The sequence below is a fragment of the Fundulus heteroclitus genome, chromosome 3 (genome assembly GCF_011125445.2).
Source record: "Fundulus heteroclitus isolate FHET01 chromosome 3, MU-UCD_Fhet_4.1, whole genome shotgun sequence".
Taxonomy (NCBI): domain Eukaryota; kingdom Metazoa; phylum Chordata; class Actinopteri; order Cyprinodontiformes; family Fundulidae; genus Fundulus; species Fundulus heteroclitus.
The window spans coordinates 17,086,077-17,100,310 of NC_046363.1; the positions used below are offsets into that span (position 1 = coordinate 17,086,077).

Genomic DNA, 14,234 nt, shown 5'->3' on the forward strand with positions numbered 1-14,234 from the left:
ATGAAAAACTTAAATGAATACACCACAGTAGTATTTTTTAGAGAAAATGCACAAGTAATCTTCACTCTTTATTAAAAGCTGTAGAGTAAACCTTTTAATAATTTTTGTCGCATTACAAAACAAACTTTTATATTTTTTTGGCCTATTTTATGTGATAGGCCAAAATAAAGTAGTGTGAAATTGTGAACTGGAAGAACATGATTCATGCTTCTCAAAACTTTTTTTTTTTTACAATGAAAAAATCTGAAGTGTGATGGTAAATGGCTTTTATTTGTATAGTGATGACCCCAAAGCGCTTTACGCTACAGTCAGTCATTCACCCATTCATACACGCATTCACACCCTGATGGTGGTGAGCTATGTTAGTAGACACAGCTGCCCTGAGGCAGACTGACAGAAGTGATGTCGTATTTATCTAGTCCCCTTTACGCCGATACCCTTAATGAGAATCCAGTATAACCGATTGAAATCACCTAAATAGTCCCCCTGTGTGCGTTGCATTCAGCATAAATCCAGCTGTTCTGTGAAGGCCTCAGGGTGTGAGAGAACATTTGTGAACAAACAGCATCATGACGACCAGGGAACACAGACAGCAGACAGGTCAAGGAGAAAGTTGTGGAGAAGCTTAATGCAAAGAAAAATAATATCCCAAGCTTGAAACTCATGGAGCGCTCTTTAATTTAACATCCAAAAATGAACAGAGCACGACACGGCTGCAAACCTACCAAGACACAGTCATCTACCTAAACTAACAGTCTGGTTAACAGCACAGATTCTGGGGAGAGAAAAAAAAAACTAAAAACTTTCAGCTCTTGACTGCCTTGAATATGTCACTTAAATATATCAATGAATATATCCCTTGAAGGTTGATTTTTACTTCAACATTTGAAAACCAGTGATCATTTTGTATTAGTCCATGCTGTCTATAACATAGAATAAATTAAGTGTGCATTGGGTTTATGGTTGTAACGTGTGGCATTGCTGGCAGTTTAATCACCAGATGATGTTAGTTCTTGATTCACCAGTAGATGTCGCTGTCACATTGCTTTAACACGTGTGATTATGCAAACTTTTCAGTGACCACTTAAAAAAAAACTCCTCAGCGATGAACGCAAACTTCGCTTCTGGATGACAGTTTGAATTTGGAAAATCGAGGAAAACTAAATTTTTTCGTCATCCGAAGCGTTTCTAGGGAGGAGATTGCTGCTTTCGTGGCAAAAAAAAAAAAAAAAAACGAGGAAGCAGATTTGTTTTTTTCCTTTCCAAAAAAGTGATCAGACTCTTGTTGCATTTGCCTGCATCCTTTCTCTGGGTTGCAAATGATAAGCTCTTTAGACCAGAAGGGCAGCTCCCACGCTGGCTGCAGACTCGCAGACCACACACACAAATAAAAAAAATGGTCACGATCACGTATTGGAGGGCAATAAAAATAAGAGGAAGACAATATTTACGCGTTTTATCTGCTTGATCAAATGTAGGCTACTTTTTTTTTTTCATTCCAGGTGCATTTTTTTTTTTTTTTTTTTTTGGCGTGAGCTAGGTTTTAATTAGGACGTGTTTCATTAATACTGTAGTAGAGAGAAGACCAGGTGTCTTTTTTTTTAGTTTTAAATTACAAAAACATGACATCTGTTCTTCACTTCAATTTCCTGCATCCAAATTACGCACAAACCCAACACGTTCCGACTACTGTGATTATAATTCATTCGTTGTGTTGGAGACTATCGAATATAATGCAGGTTATTGGCGTCTTTCCAGTGTGCTTTTGACACATTATTTGCATCTATTTAATCGGTCGGAAGATGCAAATAGTAATGCTCGGTTTTTATGTTTGGAAATGCGTTGACGCTGGGGTGGGGGGGAGCTCCACCCCGCAGCTTCAGGATCTTCGGGCGGGCGGAGCGGAGGTTCAGCCCGTGCAGAGTGGGCTCTGGCTGGCTGCGCGGCGTGCGTGCGTGCGTGACAAGTCCCGCGGAGAACTTCACAGGGACCAAAGTCCGGCATGAGCTAGACTTTTGAGAGTGTGAGTGAGTGATCGAGGGCGCGCACAGAACTTACTCACATGTGATTTTTTTTTTCTTAATCGAAATGCTCCAAAGATGGCGGTGGTAGCAGCGGGAGTCGGAGTCTCGAGTGTCTCCACGGCGCTTAAAAGTGGATTTGTGGAGGTTTTGGTGCGGGAGAGCTGGCACAAAGTTTTGGCAAACTTGAGCGAGGAGGCGCTCACGTTGAGCTGCGAGGACTGCGGCTCAGGCGACGGCGTCAGCTCCAACGGGCTCACCAATGGATCTTACCTGGACAACAGCAACACTAACTCCAACAACGGCCCCCAAGTCGTGCGCACCGCCTTCACGGACCTCCCGGAGCGGGTGCCCGAGGCGATCGCCAACAGAAAGCGGTGCGTCAAGGTGACCAAGCAGGAAATCGGGGGGCTCGGGATAAGCATTAAAGGAGGGAAGGAGAACAAAATGCCCATACTCATCAGCAAGATATTCAAGGGGCTTGCTGCGGACCAGACCCAAGCTCTGTATGTGGGAGACGCCATCCTCTCTGTGAACGGCATGAACCTGCGGGACGCGACGCACGACGAGGCTGTGCAGGCGCTGAAACGAGCAGGGAAGGAGGTGACACTGGAAGGTAGGAGAGAGGATCGCTGGAAGAGGGGAGCACAAGAACATAAACATTTTTTCTTGCAGCTTACAGGTGAATCTCAACAACTTAATTGAAAAGTTAATTTATTTTGGTGAGTCAAATTAAAAAGTGAAACTCCCGTATGTTTAGTGAGCTACACAGAGTGCTATATTTCAAGCGTTTGTTTGAGCCAATAAAACCCCCAAAATATATATATATTTTTCAAACTGAATATTACATTAGACAATTTTTTTTATGCAAAGATGGGATGTTGCTGCCAAATTAATCATGAAAAAGAATCCTGTCTTGACAATTGTACCCTTAAGGAGGCTAAGTCACAACAGGTCATTGGTATGAAGCTGTCCAGAGTTCTGCACTCGAGCACTGAATTGAAAAGTTGAGTGGAAGAAAAAAGTGGGACACAACTGTGACAAACACAGCCTTGAGAGGGACTGTGGACTAATGGCCATATAAGAATGTTCGACAGAATCACAAAGGGCTGATTGTGGCTGCAGTCGGTGGTTCAAGAGTCACCGCATACAGGACATGGACTGTAATTGTTGAATTGCTGGTGTTAAGCCAGTTCTGAACCAGAGACCACATTCAGATTTTCTTTGCTAAGGGGGAAAAAGACTGAACTGTTGCTCAGTTGTCCTCTTTTTTTTTATGAAATCAAACTTTGCATACATTTAGAATATCGAGGACCAAGAGTTTGGAGACAGAGTGGAGAGGAACCAAATTCATGTAGCTTCAGGTCCAGTATGATGTTCCCACAGTCAGTGATGATTTGGGGCACCCTGTGACCTACCGGTGTTGGTGCACTGTATTTTATCAAGTGAAAAGTCAGTGTAGCCGTCTACCACCAGCAGCGTCGCTCGCTTCCCCCTGCAGAGAAACATTTATGGAGTTTCTGATTTCATTTTCCAGCAGGACATGGCACCTTTCAAGAAAAAAATGAGAGACATTGGGCACTTCCAGATGACCTAAGGGTCATTAATTAAGCAACCAGACCTTCCTGAGCACCTCAGCAGGGCCACAGTCTGATCGCCTCCAAGCCTCACTGCATTGATTCATGCAAAACGAGACCAAATATTAAATATATTATATTGTGTAGTGAATACACTCCTTGTGTTGACTTGTTTTATAATGTGACGTTCTAAGTTTCCAAAAAAGTAAATTTTAATTTTGCTCTTAATCTATAATAGTCAGAATTAACAGAAACAAATACATGTGCATTTGTGGAATAAATCGACATAATGTGAGTTTCACTTTTTGAAGTGAAGTAGTAAAATAAATGAACATTCAAAGGATATTCTAATTGACTGAGATCCACCTGTACGTTGCCACCTCTCATGAGATGAAATTAGCTTCTTGTAAACCCACCTGTGTGAATAAACAATTTGCAATTTTGCATTTATTTTAGGTTGTGCTTATTTGTTTGTCAGTGCTTAAATAAGTCCCGTAAAATTACTTTTCCTGTAAGCAGCCTTCCGCAGCTCTTAAATTGCTCACCACGTAGTCCATGGCCTCCCTGGGGAGTATGAAGCTGAAGGGTAAAGTTCAAGTATCTCCCACAACAGATGTTTAATTTTTTATTTGCCATTTCATAGGTCACTCATTGATTGCCTTCTGTGAGAGTTTTAGACACACACGTACAAAGCTGAGATTTTTGGGCTGACTTCAAACCCAACGTTCTTGAAGATCTGCCTACCGATGCCAATTTTTGCCGATTCTGACCTCTCTTACAGAGATTATACTGCATGTTAACGACAGTAGGTTTTGTGGAAGAATCTTTTCAGATCAAACAAGCATCTTCCCTCTTTGTAATTATCCCATTTCAGGCTCTAAAGTGGCCACATCTACCCTGATATGAGCTGTGTGATGTAAACCCTCTTGTAAACTACTAACAAACATATAAGCAAAAGCTTTTGCGTCTGAGCTTTTTCTTGTTTCAGGGAAGACTATAAGACAAAAGTGCTTCCCCATGTGGGAAGTTATGCAGATAATAAAGCTGAGCTCTATTTGTCTTCAAAAGTCGAAATTTCCAACCTCTGAGTTGGTCATTTCAACTGAATCGGCCCCTAAAGTCGGAATTACAATTTGGAAAGTCGGTGCAACAGGATGGAACCCGACTTCTGCGTTCATGATGGCTTCTACTTGCAGCAACATTGAGTAAAACTAAACACTTCTAACTATTCAGCAGTTCTCTATTATTTATGAAACAGTCTGTCATATCGGTACTACTTTTCAATGTTTATAAGACGGGATGTTTCAGCGCTGTTTATATGCCCAACATACCACTTAGAACAGTGCTATTATTATTGTTTGAGAAAACAATAGCCTTTAGTGGCTAAATGAGCAATTAAGAATCACCACCTGTTGTTATTTACCGTTCTTTATGTTCAATTAAACTCTTCAGCACTGCTTAAAAAAGATATTGCAATCAAATGTTACTTTAAAAGGCATTCTGAGACTCGGGTTTGCTGTATTTGTAGGTTTTAATAATGGCTTTGGTGCGAGAGTCTATGCTTTTTCTCCTACTGTCATACAAGAGGCAAACTGAAATGCAACAAGTCGAAGACGACTGTGACTTGTTAGTTTCGAGTTCCTAGGGAACTGGAACGCACCATTGGAGAGAGTGGAGAACAGGGGAACTGAGGGACAGGGAAGTGGTAGGGAAAATGGTTGAAACAAGAACTTAATTGGGAAAGTGTTGAGCGGCAGTGAGAGCTGACTTTAAAATGATAGACTGTGTTTTTAGATACATCTATAAATGACCAAAGATCATTTGCATATGCAAATGTGACAAAACATTTGCGAAGTGCAGTATATCAGATTTGTGCCTGTTAGATGTGAGACTTGTACTGAGCATGCTTTGTATCATGCACAAAATGACGTTTGACGTCAGCATGATGAGTTCTGTGTTATTTAAAGCCAAAAAAATGAGTGATATTTCCTCAGTACTTCCTGAGCAACCTGTCCCAGGGGGATGATGCTGCCTTCGCTTCGTGCGTGTTTGCTGTGTGTCTTTGTGCATCAAACAGTGCTTCCTTGTGCATGTCTGTGTAGTTTACTGAAGCAATGACCAGTGTTTTTGGAAATACAAATATGATAACTCTTGCAAAAAGTCTTGACATGAATACATCTTCTAAGTAACATTAACCTTAAACTTGAGTATCTGTTATTCCAGAGATACTTTTTTATCACAATCAGTTTCCTGTAAAATAAATATAACTAAATTATTTTCTTTATTAATACCTCAGTTTTTTTTAAGTTGATCTCAGTCATATTCAGAATATGAATTTATGACTTTATGTTTTTCCTGGGATGTAAATATAGCTCAAAGGCCCATTTGCTTCAGAGAAGGGACATTCCAGCTGGATGTACGGGAGGTCATGCAGAAGGAGAAAAAATAATATTTTGTTCCGTCCTGCTTTCACAATGTGAACATGAGTGTCCTAAACTTTACTGGGACTTTAACTGGAACTGTTGGGGTTGGTCAGAGGTGACTAAGATATTGATTTCTCCAAACATTTCAATTGGGCTTGCCATGAAACAAAGGATGGTTAAATGGAAAAGCACCTCATGTCCACTGTTAGCCTCGTGAGACCATCCTGATCTCGCGAGCTTTCAAGGTTTCACTCGCAGATCAGTCTGGCTACTCTCCGTTAAAGAAAATCTGGAGCCGTTCACCAAACGAACGTCCAATCAGCGTTGGCTTTGAGGCGGGTTGAGGTGTGACGCAACGAGAAGCGCGACAGTTCAGTCTAAAGAACATGGTGGCTTCAGCCGATGAAACTAGCGTTAGCGCGGCTATCGAGCAAGTTTTATCGGAATTACAGAGTATTTCTCTGCTGAGCTAACGAGCCTTTACTTGCAGCAGCAAGAGTAGCTTGGCTTGTGGTTGTGTTTTCGTCGTCGCTCGTAACAGAGCGACGACGAATCTGATTGGTTTATTTGGCCCGTCTATCACCAACATAGGCCAATCAGCTAACCAGTATTTTCGCCCCTTCCCAAAATTACTTCAACGGAAGGTTTCCAGATGGATATGCGGAGCAAATCTATCTGGCGGAGTCAGGTAAGTCCACTGTTAAGCACGAGGGGGAATCTATGATACAGTGGGCACCTTGTTAGACTGTGTTTCGACACAAAATGTTTGAAAACCAACATTTTACAATTAAATCTGGTGAAATACTGAAAAAAAGGTCTTGAACTGAAATGGTTTACAACACAAAATTGACTTTTTTTCCCCAATGGCCACCTCAATAAAATATAGAAAAGGAGTGTGCTGATTTGGAAAGAAGAGTTATTGTAGTTCAGGTTATGATACTTTCTTCTGAAGGCTTCTTGATCACCTTTACAGTAGGTTCCAATAAATGTGGCCAGCAGTATATAAAAGTGGTATAAAATTATAGCATCAAAGAAAAACAAAGAGCGGGAGAGACAGACATAGGCAATAAAAGGGCAGTAATTTGACTCTGAGGTTTAAATCTGTGCTCCAACTTCAGAACCAAATTTCAAACACAGACGTTAAAGGCTCTATTTACATTTGAGGTTGATATGCATCAGCAGTAAACGCTGGTAACATGAACTTAGCTACCTGGCCTATATGCAAATGATTCTGCCGCCCACATCACAGGATCAGCCATCAGCTGAGCAGCAAACAGGACATCGCCATTAGGTTTACTGATGTTTCTGTAAAATCGCAAATGCATTTAGACAGGGAGTATACTCAAAGCAATCACTTACACAAAAAGTATATTTTTTAAGTGCCTAAAAAGACCTAAAACTATAAACTATCTCAGCTGCTGCTGCATGATGTACCACAATGATTATTCCAGTTAAAATATAATTGTCATTGCGATTATGTATTAGATTATCATACAGCTGTATATACACCTGCTGAATTTACTATTGGTTCTGGAGTGGTTTATGTTGGTTTACATCTCAACAAAATTACTTTAAACCGTTGGGAGGGTTTGATGGGACCTTTTACTGGTTATGAAATACCGCTTTTAAAACCATTTGAATTCCTTAGTACCAGTAAATGACCCATGATTAATTCCTAGGAAACTAGTAGGGACACGCTGATCAGGCTTTAAGGTCTAACCTGCTAACTCTAGTTTTAATCGATTACATTTTTGTTCAAACCAACAGTAATGCATCAACATAAAAAAAAAACTGTGCTGCAAAGTTCTTGGTAGTGGTAGCAATTTTGCAGATCAAGTTAAAAAATGTCCCAACTTTGGCGTCACCTTTTCAACTTGACATATTGTTTTATAGCAGGGTCCTCTTGGGCCAGTGTCTCATCAAATCCCCCTAAATGACAACATACAGCAAGTCAGAGTAATAAAGCCCCCGGTTTTAGCTCCCGTTGTGACATTTTGACATGTCACAGTGAACATGAGAGACAAGAGGACCTGAAACTGCAGACAAGGAGAGGAATCCAGCCATTATTTTTTATTTGCTCCTGTACCTTTCCAGCGATAACATGTCAAAACGTCTTCTGTGACGAGGCCTTAATAGCTCAGAAGAAATGAGAAAAGAGACAGCTTCTCTGGAGCCTTCAGCACTGTGGAGTATCACCACAGAAGCTTCCTTTCCTCCAACTGCATGATTCATTTAGGAAAAGTTTTAAAGTGGAGAGATCGTTAGGCAGCCAGAAGAGAGTCTCTCTCTCTCTCTCTCTCTCTCTCTCTCTCTCTCTCTCTCTCTCTCTCTCTCTCTCTCTCTCTCTCTCTCTCTCTCTCTCTCTCTCTCTCTCTCTCTCTCTCTCTCTCTCTCTCCTTTAAACACTTGGTCTTCTTGACATTGTTTGATGTCTTTTCTAATTAACATTACGTTGCCCATGTACTGGGTCCTTCACTCGTTCTCCAGGGATTTGGGGCTGCTTGCTATATACGAACACCTCCCCCCATACTATCAATCCACAAGGGCCGACGTTATAGAGCTGGCTATAAATAAGAATAACCTTTTTTTTTCTTCCTACTTTAGTTGAAAGTTGCATTTCCTGTAGATTTAATTTCTTACAACCATGTTTTGTAACAATACAGCCACAAAATCTTATGTCTTATACTAGGATTATATATGATGGACCAACACAGATGAGTGTATTCAACACCCCTGAGTTGATGCGTTTCAGTATATTTTGCAGTCTTTTAGAGTATGTCTACCAGTTTTGCAAACCTAGAGATTGAAATTATTGCCCATTCTTCTGTGCAAAATAGTTTCGAAAAGGTCTGTGAACGTCGGTTTTGAAGAAATGCCTCATATTCGCAATTGGATCATGAACATGCTTTGATCTAAACCATCTCCTTGTAGCTCTGGCTTTAAGTTTTAAAGTAATAGTTCTGCTGGAAGTGGAACTATTTTTGCCACAGGTTTTTCCTCCAGGATTTCTTTGTATTTTACTCCGTCCTCTCATCAACTGATTGGCTTTCTTGTTCCCGCTGAAGAAGAACAGACCCACAGCATCAAATACAAACACAAAACAGTGATTTTAGTTTTAAGACATTATCTTATGTCTATTTCACAATTTTGTTAAACTAAGGCAACTCAATATAATGACACATCAGATATAGACTTAAAGACAACAACTACTCCAACTACAGGAACAATGTTCCCTTTGCCTCCAGCTTTAGTCTAGCTGTCTATCTCTGCATTGTTGTGTAAAGGCAAATCCTTTTACGTTATGTTATGAAACACATTGTTTGACCTGTTTGCATTCTGTTGATCCTATTGAGTATTAAGCCTGAGAACAGGATTCAATAGAGATTGTGAAGATTGAGAACTATTTCTTTCGGCTTTTCCCTTTCAGGGGTTATCACAGCGAGTCATATGTCTCCATCTAAACCTAATCTTCTGCATCTTCTTCTGTCGCACCAACTACCTTCATGTCCTCTCTAACTCTATCCATAAATCTCCTCTTTTGGTGGCATTCTTCTACCGATGTACTCACTATCCCTCCTTTGTACATGTCCAAACCATCTCCCTCTGTTCTCTTTAGCTTTATCTCCAAAGCATCCACCATGAGCTTGTCCCTCAGATGAACTCATTCCTGATCTTATCCATCCTTGTCACTCCCAAAGAGAACATCAACATCTTCATCTCTGCTACCTCCAGCTCTGCCTCCCGTCTCTTCCTCAGTGCCACTGCAGTAAACTACACAACATCGCTGGTCTCACCACCGTCTTGTACACCATTCCTTTCAATCACGCCAATACTCCTTCATCACACAACACGCCTGACACTTTGCTCCACCCGTTCCGACCTGTTTGGACACGTTTCTTCACGTCTTTTCCAGACTCGTCATTGATCTGGACCGCGGACCCTAAGCCACTTAAAATCTTCCACGTTCTTTATCTCTGCTCCTTGTAACCTCAAGGCTCCTTTTGGGCAAACCTCTATCTCTTTAGATTTTCCTCTACCTGTTCCCTTTTCTCACCACATATCACAATGTCATCTGTAAGCATTATAGTCCATGGAGATTCCTGTCTAACGTCTGTCTACCTGTTCATCACCACAGCAAACAAGAAGAAGCTAAGAGCTGATGCTTGATGCAGTCCCACTTCCATCTTGCACCCCTCTGTCACACCTACAGCACACCTCATTGTTGTCTTATGGCTCTCAGACATAGCCTGCACCACTTTAACATCCTTCTCTGCTGCTCCAAACTCCCTCATACAATCCCACAACTCCTCACTCCGCACCCTGTCAAATGCTTTATCTGGAACTATAGAAACACAATGCGGCTCCATCTGACCTTCTCTGTGCTTCTTTAACAACATCCTCAAAGTGAAAACTGCAACTGTGGAAATTGTTCTTGGCATGAAACCAAACTGCATATTTTACCCATAACTACACTGTATGATTCATCAATTTTATTCCTCTGTCGTTGCCGCAACTCTGATCTTCTCCCTTGTTCTTGAAAAATGGACACTTCTCCATTCCTCAGGCATCTTCTCGCTCTCTAAGACTTTGTTGAACAGACTAGTCAAAATGTCTACTGCTGTCTCTCCTAGACGCTTCCATATTTTGCAGGTATATCCTCAGGACCGACTGCCTTTCCACTCTTCATTCCTTTCAATGCCTTTCTTACTTCATCCTCATTAATATTCACTACTCTTTGATCCACAATGGTTGTTGCTGTAGCCATGCTGCTCAGTCCCGTGTCGTCACTGGTCTGGCTGACTAGTTGCGGTGACCTTGGCCCCTCTAAAAAAAGGTCAATTAATTATGGGCATTGGCTGCATCCAAACTTTCTCTACTCCGCCCGTCTCTTCCCTTTCTTTCCAGCATCTAATTTAACCCACTCCTGTTTCTTTTCTGCTTTTTGTTTAATTACATTTTTCAAATTAGGATTTAGGTCAGAATCCAGACCTAAATCCAAATGAGAATTCAAAAGTGTTTCATAGGTCTTCTTCATCTAATCTGACTGAACTTGATCAAAGCTCCAAATAGCTCATAGCTGTAAAATATATTTTAATCATGTAACACTTTCCCTTCACTTCATAAATATGTCCTACTTTATATCATATAATTCCCAACAAAAGACATTGACACACAAAAATGTGTAAAAAGAGTTCACGAGTAATTACTTAAATGGCACTGGAAAGAAGGTGCCCAAGCAAACAGTAGAGTGAGAAGAAGAAATATTTCACCACATATATTTCAGCTCATGCAAACAAACACACATTGGGAGCTTCCACATGGAAGCAGTGTGAATGGAGGATAAAAAAAAAGTCAGACGACAATAAAGAACACCTGCAAAGATCCAGCAGGGAGGATATGAGTCAGTGTCTTGTAGGATCCTGTGATAAGTCCTTAACGAGCCCAACCTGTCATTGGCTGATGGCTTGAGGGTCTTTGTGTGTGTGTGTGTGTGTGTGTGTGTGTGTGTGTGTGTTCTGGTACTTGCAGCTCAGCGAGAACATTTTTTGGCTAATTTCACTAGTAAAGTGAGGACTTTGATGTAAAGTGAGGAGCTTTTTTTTGGGTCCTCACTTTTGTTTTGGGCTAGGGGTTAGTTTTAGGACTGAGGTGTCAATTAGGGTTAGGTATAAACCTGAGAAGCTTAGGGTTAGGGTCAGGGTTAGACCATAGAAAAGCCTGAATATATATGGAAGTCAAGTCACGGTCCTCATTTTGTACTTTCATTTTGGTGTGTGTTGGTGTGTGTGTGTAAATGTGAGCCACTGTCAGCACTCTGATTGCCCCCTGTATTTGTCTCTGAACATATGCCTCACTGTATGTGTATTTGTTTGTGCCAATGAGAGTTGAGGCCCCAGTAGTGTAGTCTAGACTGATGCCTCAGTGTGTGTGTGTGTGTGTGTGTGTGTGTGTGTGTGTGTGTGGTTCACTGTGTCATGTGGGTGTGATACAGAGTCACTGTGTCTACAAGCTGACTCTTTATGCCATTAGAGAAACTATCATCTCCTGGCTTTGTTGCTGCATGGAGGTTCTGACTCAGAGTGGAAGACGGGGCTGAGAAGAACAGCAGCTGTGGTGTTACACTGGTGATTATTGTGGCAAAGATGACAGATTGAATCACTCAGTCCTTGTCGTGTTGACATGCTTATACAGCCAAAACAAAACCATAGACCTGTGGGTAAGACCCGGTTTCCTCCTGTAGGCTTTACAAGAAACAAAGCTCCTGCTGAACAGCGCTGTCGTCATTTTAGTTTACATGGAACTGTAGTCATCAAAGTTGACGTTTTCTACATCAGGGAAGCTTTTTAGTTTTGGAGTGACTTTTACATTTTACAGAAGATTTAAAGACAGCTGGCCAAGATCGTACGTAATAAAAAAAAAAAAATTCAGTCACACACCACTGACTTCGCTTGATTCTGTGTCACAGCTGAAAACACAGGAGCGAGGTGTGAAACCTACCATCTGTTCTCGCAGCAAATGACTCTGTGGTTTTTAGGAAGTGAAGTGGTTTAATGTTGCTAATTAGGGAAGTAGGGGAAGTTCTCTTGGTTTTACTGTGGCGATAGTAAAAGTAATGCATCAGGCTTTCTATGCTCCTAAGTTAGCAATGGGAAGTGCTCCAGATGTTAATGTAGCAGTTTTAAATTTAAATAGATAAATCACACCTTATAACACCACCTCTAAGCCAGCTTCCTTAAATAAGATGAGATTGGACGTTTATTGGTCATTGCACACCAGCACACTAAATTTTGTTGGTTACCGCACCAAGACAAAAAAAAAAAATTAACAAAGACAAACTAATAATAAAATAAGTCAAATAAGTCATAGATTAAAAAAAATCTTTTAGTCATCAGTCATATTGTCTACTTTCTGCAAATAAATTAAAACACATTTTAAAAGTCATAGCAGGGATGGCGATTGTAGATTTTCCAGGTCTGGCCACGTTTGGATAAAGAATGTGAGAGTATGGAAAAATATTTGTTTCTAGGCTTTATTCTCATCCATATGCACTTTTGTCCCTCTTTCCTTACATGCTTTTTATCCTTCCTTTCACGTGTCCGCTCTTCCCTCGTCCTCTCTTTGCTCCTTTTTCTGTCTTTCCTTTCTTTCTTTTTTTCCTTGCATTCTTCCCATGTACCTAATGTCTTCCTCCTTTCTACCTTTATGTTTGTTTTTTCGCTACTATAAACTGTGTGTAACTCTGTCTGTGTCTTTGCCACTGTCACACCCAAATCGTGGGACACTAAAGGATCTTCACCTTATCTTTTGCCATCCCTGCTTTCTTTCCCTGTTTTAATTAAATGCTTTAATTATTTCCTTCAATTTTTTTTCTTTCTTTCAGTTCCATTCATCTCCTTTTCTTTCCTGGAAAGGACATTTTACGTTGGAAAAAATTTAAAAACTCTGTAACATGTAAGGTATTTCCCCATTTCAACTGAACTCTGAATCCTCATTATGGATTTCATTAGGGACCAGCAATATTATTGTTGTAATATTGTTTATCATGTGCCAAGGGAAGAAAATATGATTATAGGAATCAGTGATTGTGTGAAACTACTTTCCCACCAGAAGTTTCATTAGAGCGTAAAAAGGGCAGCATTTATGTTTCCACTTATTAAGCATAAATATTATGTTCATTTTAGAAATGCATTTGCTGTACTTACCAAAAAAAGATGTCATGAAGTATCCTGTTGAAGGATGGGTTTGTTTTATTTGTAGAGGATAATGTGTGTAAGTCTGACTGTATTTGTTGAGAGTTATAGCCATAAAGCTGTTCGTTTTTTTTAACAGTTTTTTATCATCCTTTTTATTGTCATTGTACTATATAGTGTTATGAAATATGGCAGTAAACCCTTTTAAGCCCGTATTACTCACTCCCAATCCTTGTGTACATTACCAGTCTTTCCTTTTGTATTTATTGTTTTAACAATCAGCCCCCCTCACTTCCTTGAGAGCGTTGATTCGGCACCGACTTGTCTCAAGGTAGCATCGGTTCTGCTTTTACCGTCCAAGGCAATTTTAAAGCAGATTTGGTGGTCTATTTAATGGGCCTACTGGCTTGTGGGAGGTTAGGCAGGCAGATTTCTGGGCAATTTGCTTTGCCATTCTTCTGCAATCTTAAAGTACTCTTGGCTCGTCTCCCGTATTTCCGCTCTTTCAAAATAGAGATGGTC

General features: G+C 40.6%; 1 protein-coding gene across 1 annotated transcript in view; it reads left to right on the forward strand.

Annotated features, from left to right (window-relative positions):
• The first annotated feature begins 1,867 nt into the window (after positions 1-1,867).
• Positions 1,868-14,234, forward strand: part of sntb1 (syntrophin, basic 1) — a 59,717-nt gene continuing 47,350 nt past the window's right edge. The window contains exon 1 of the mRNA XM_012854178.3: positions 1,868-2,637. Coding sequence (XP_012709632.2) covers positions 2,100-2,637 — 538 coding nt within the window. The 5' untranslated portion in view covers positions 1,868-2,099. The remainder of the gene's footprint in view (positions 2,638-14,234) is intronic.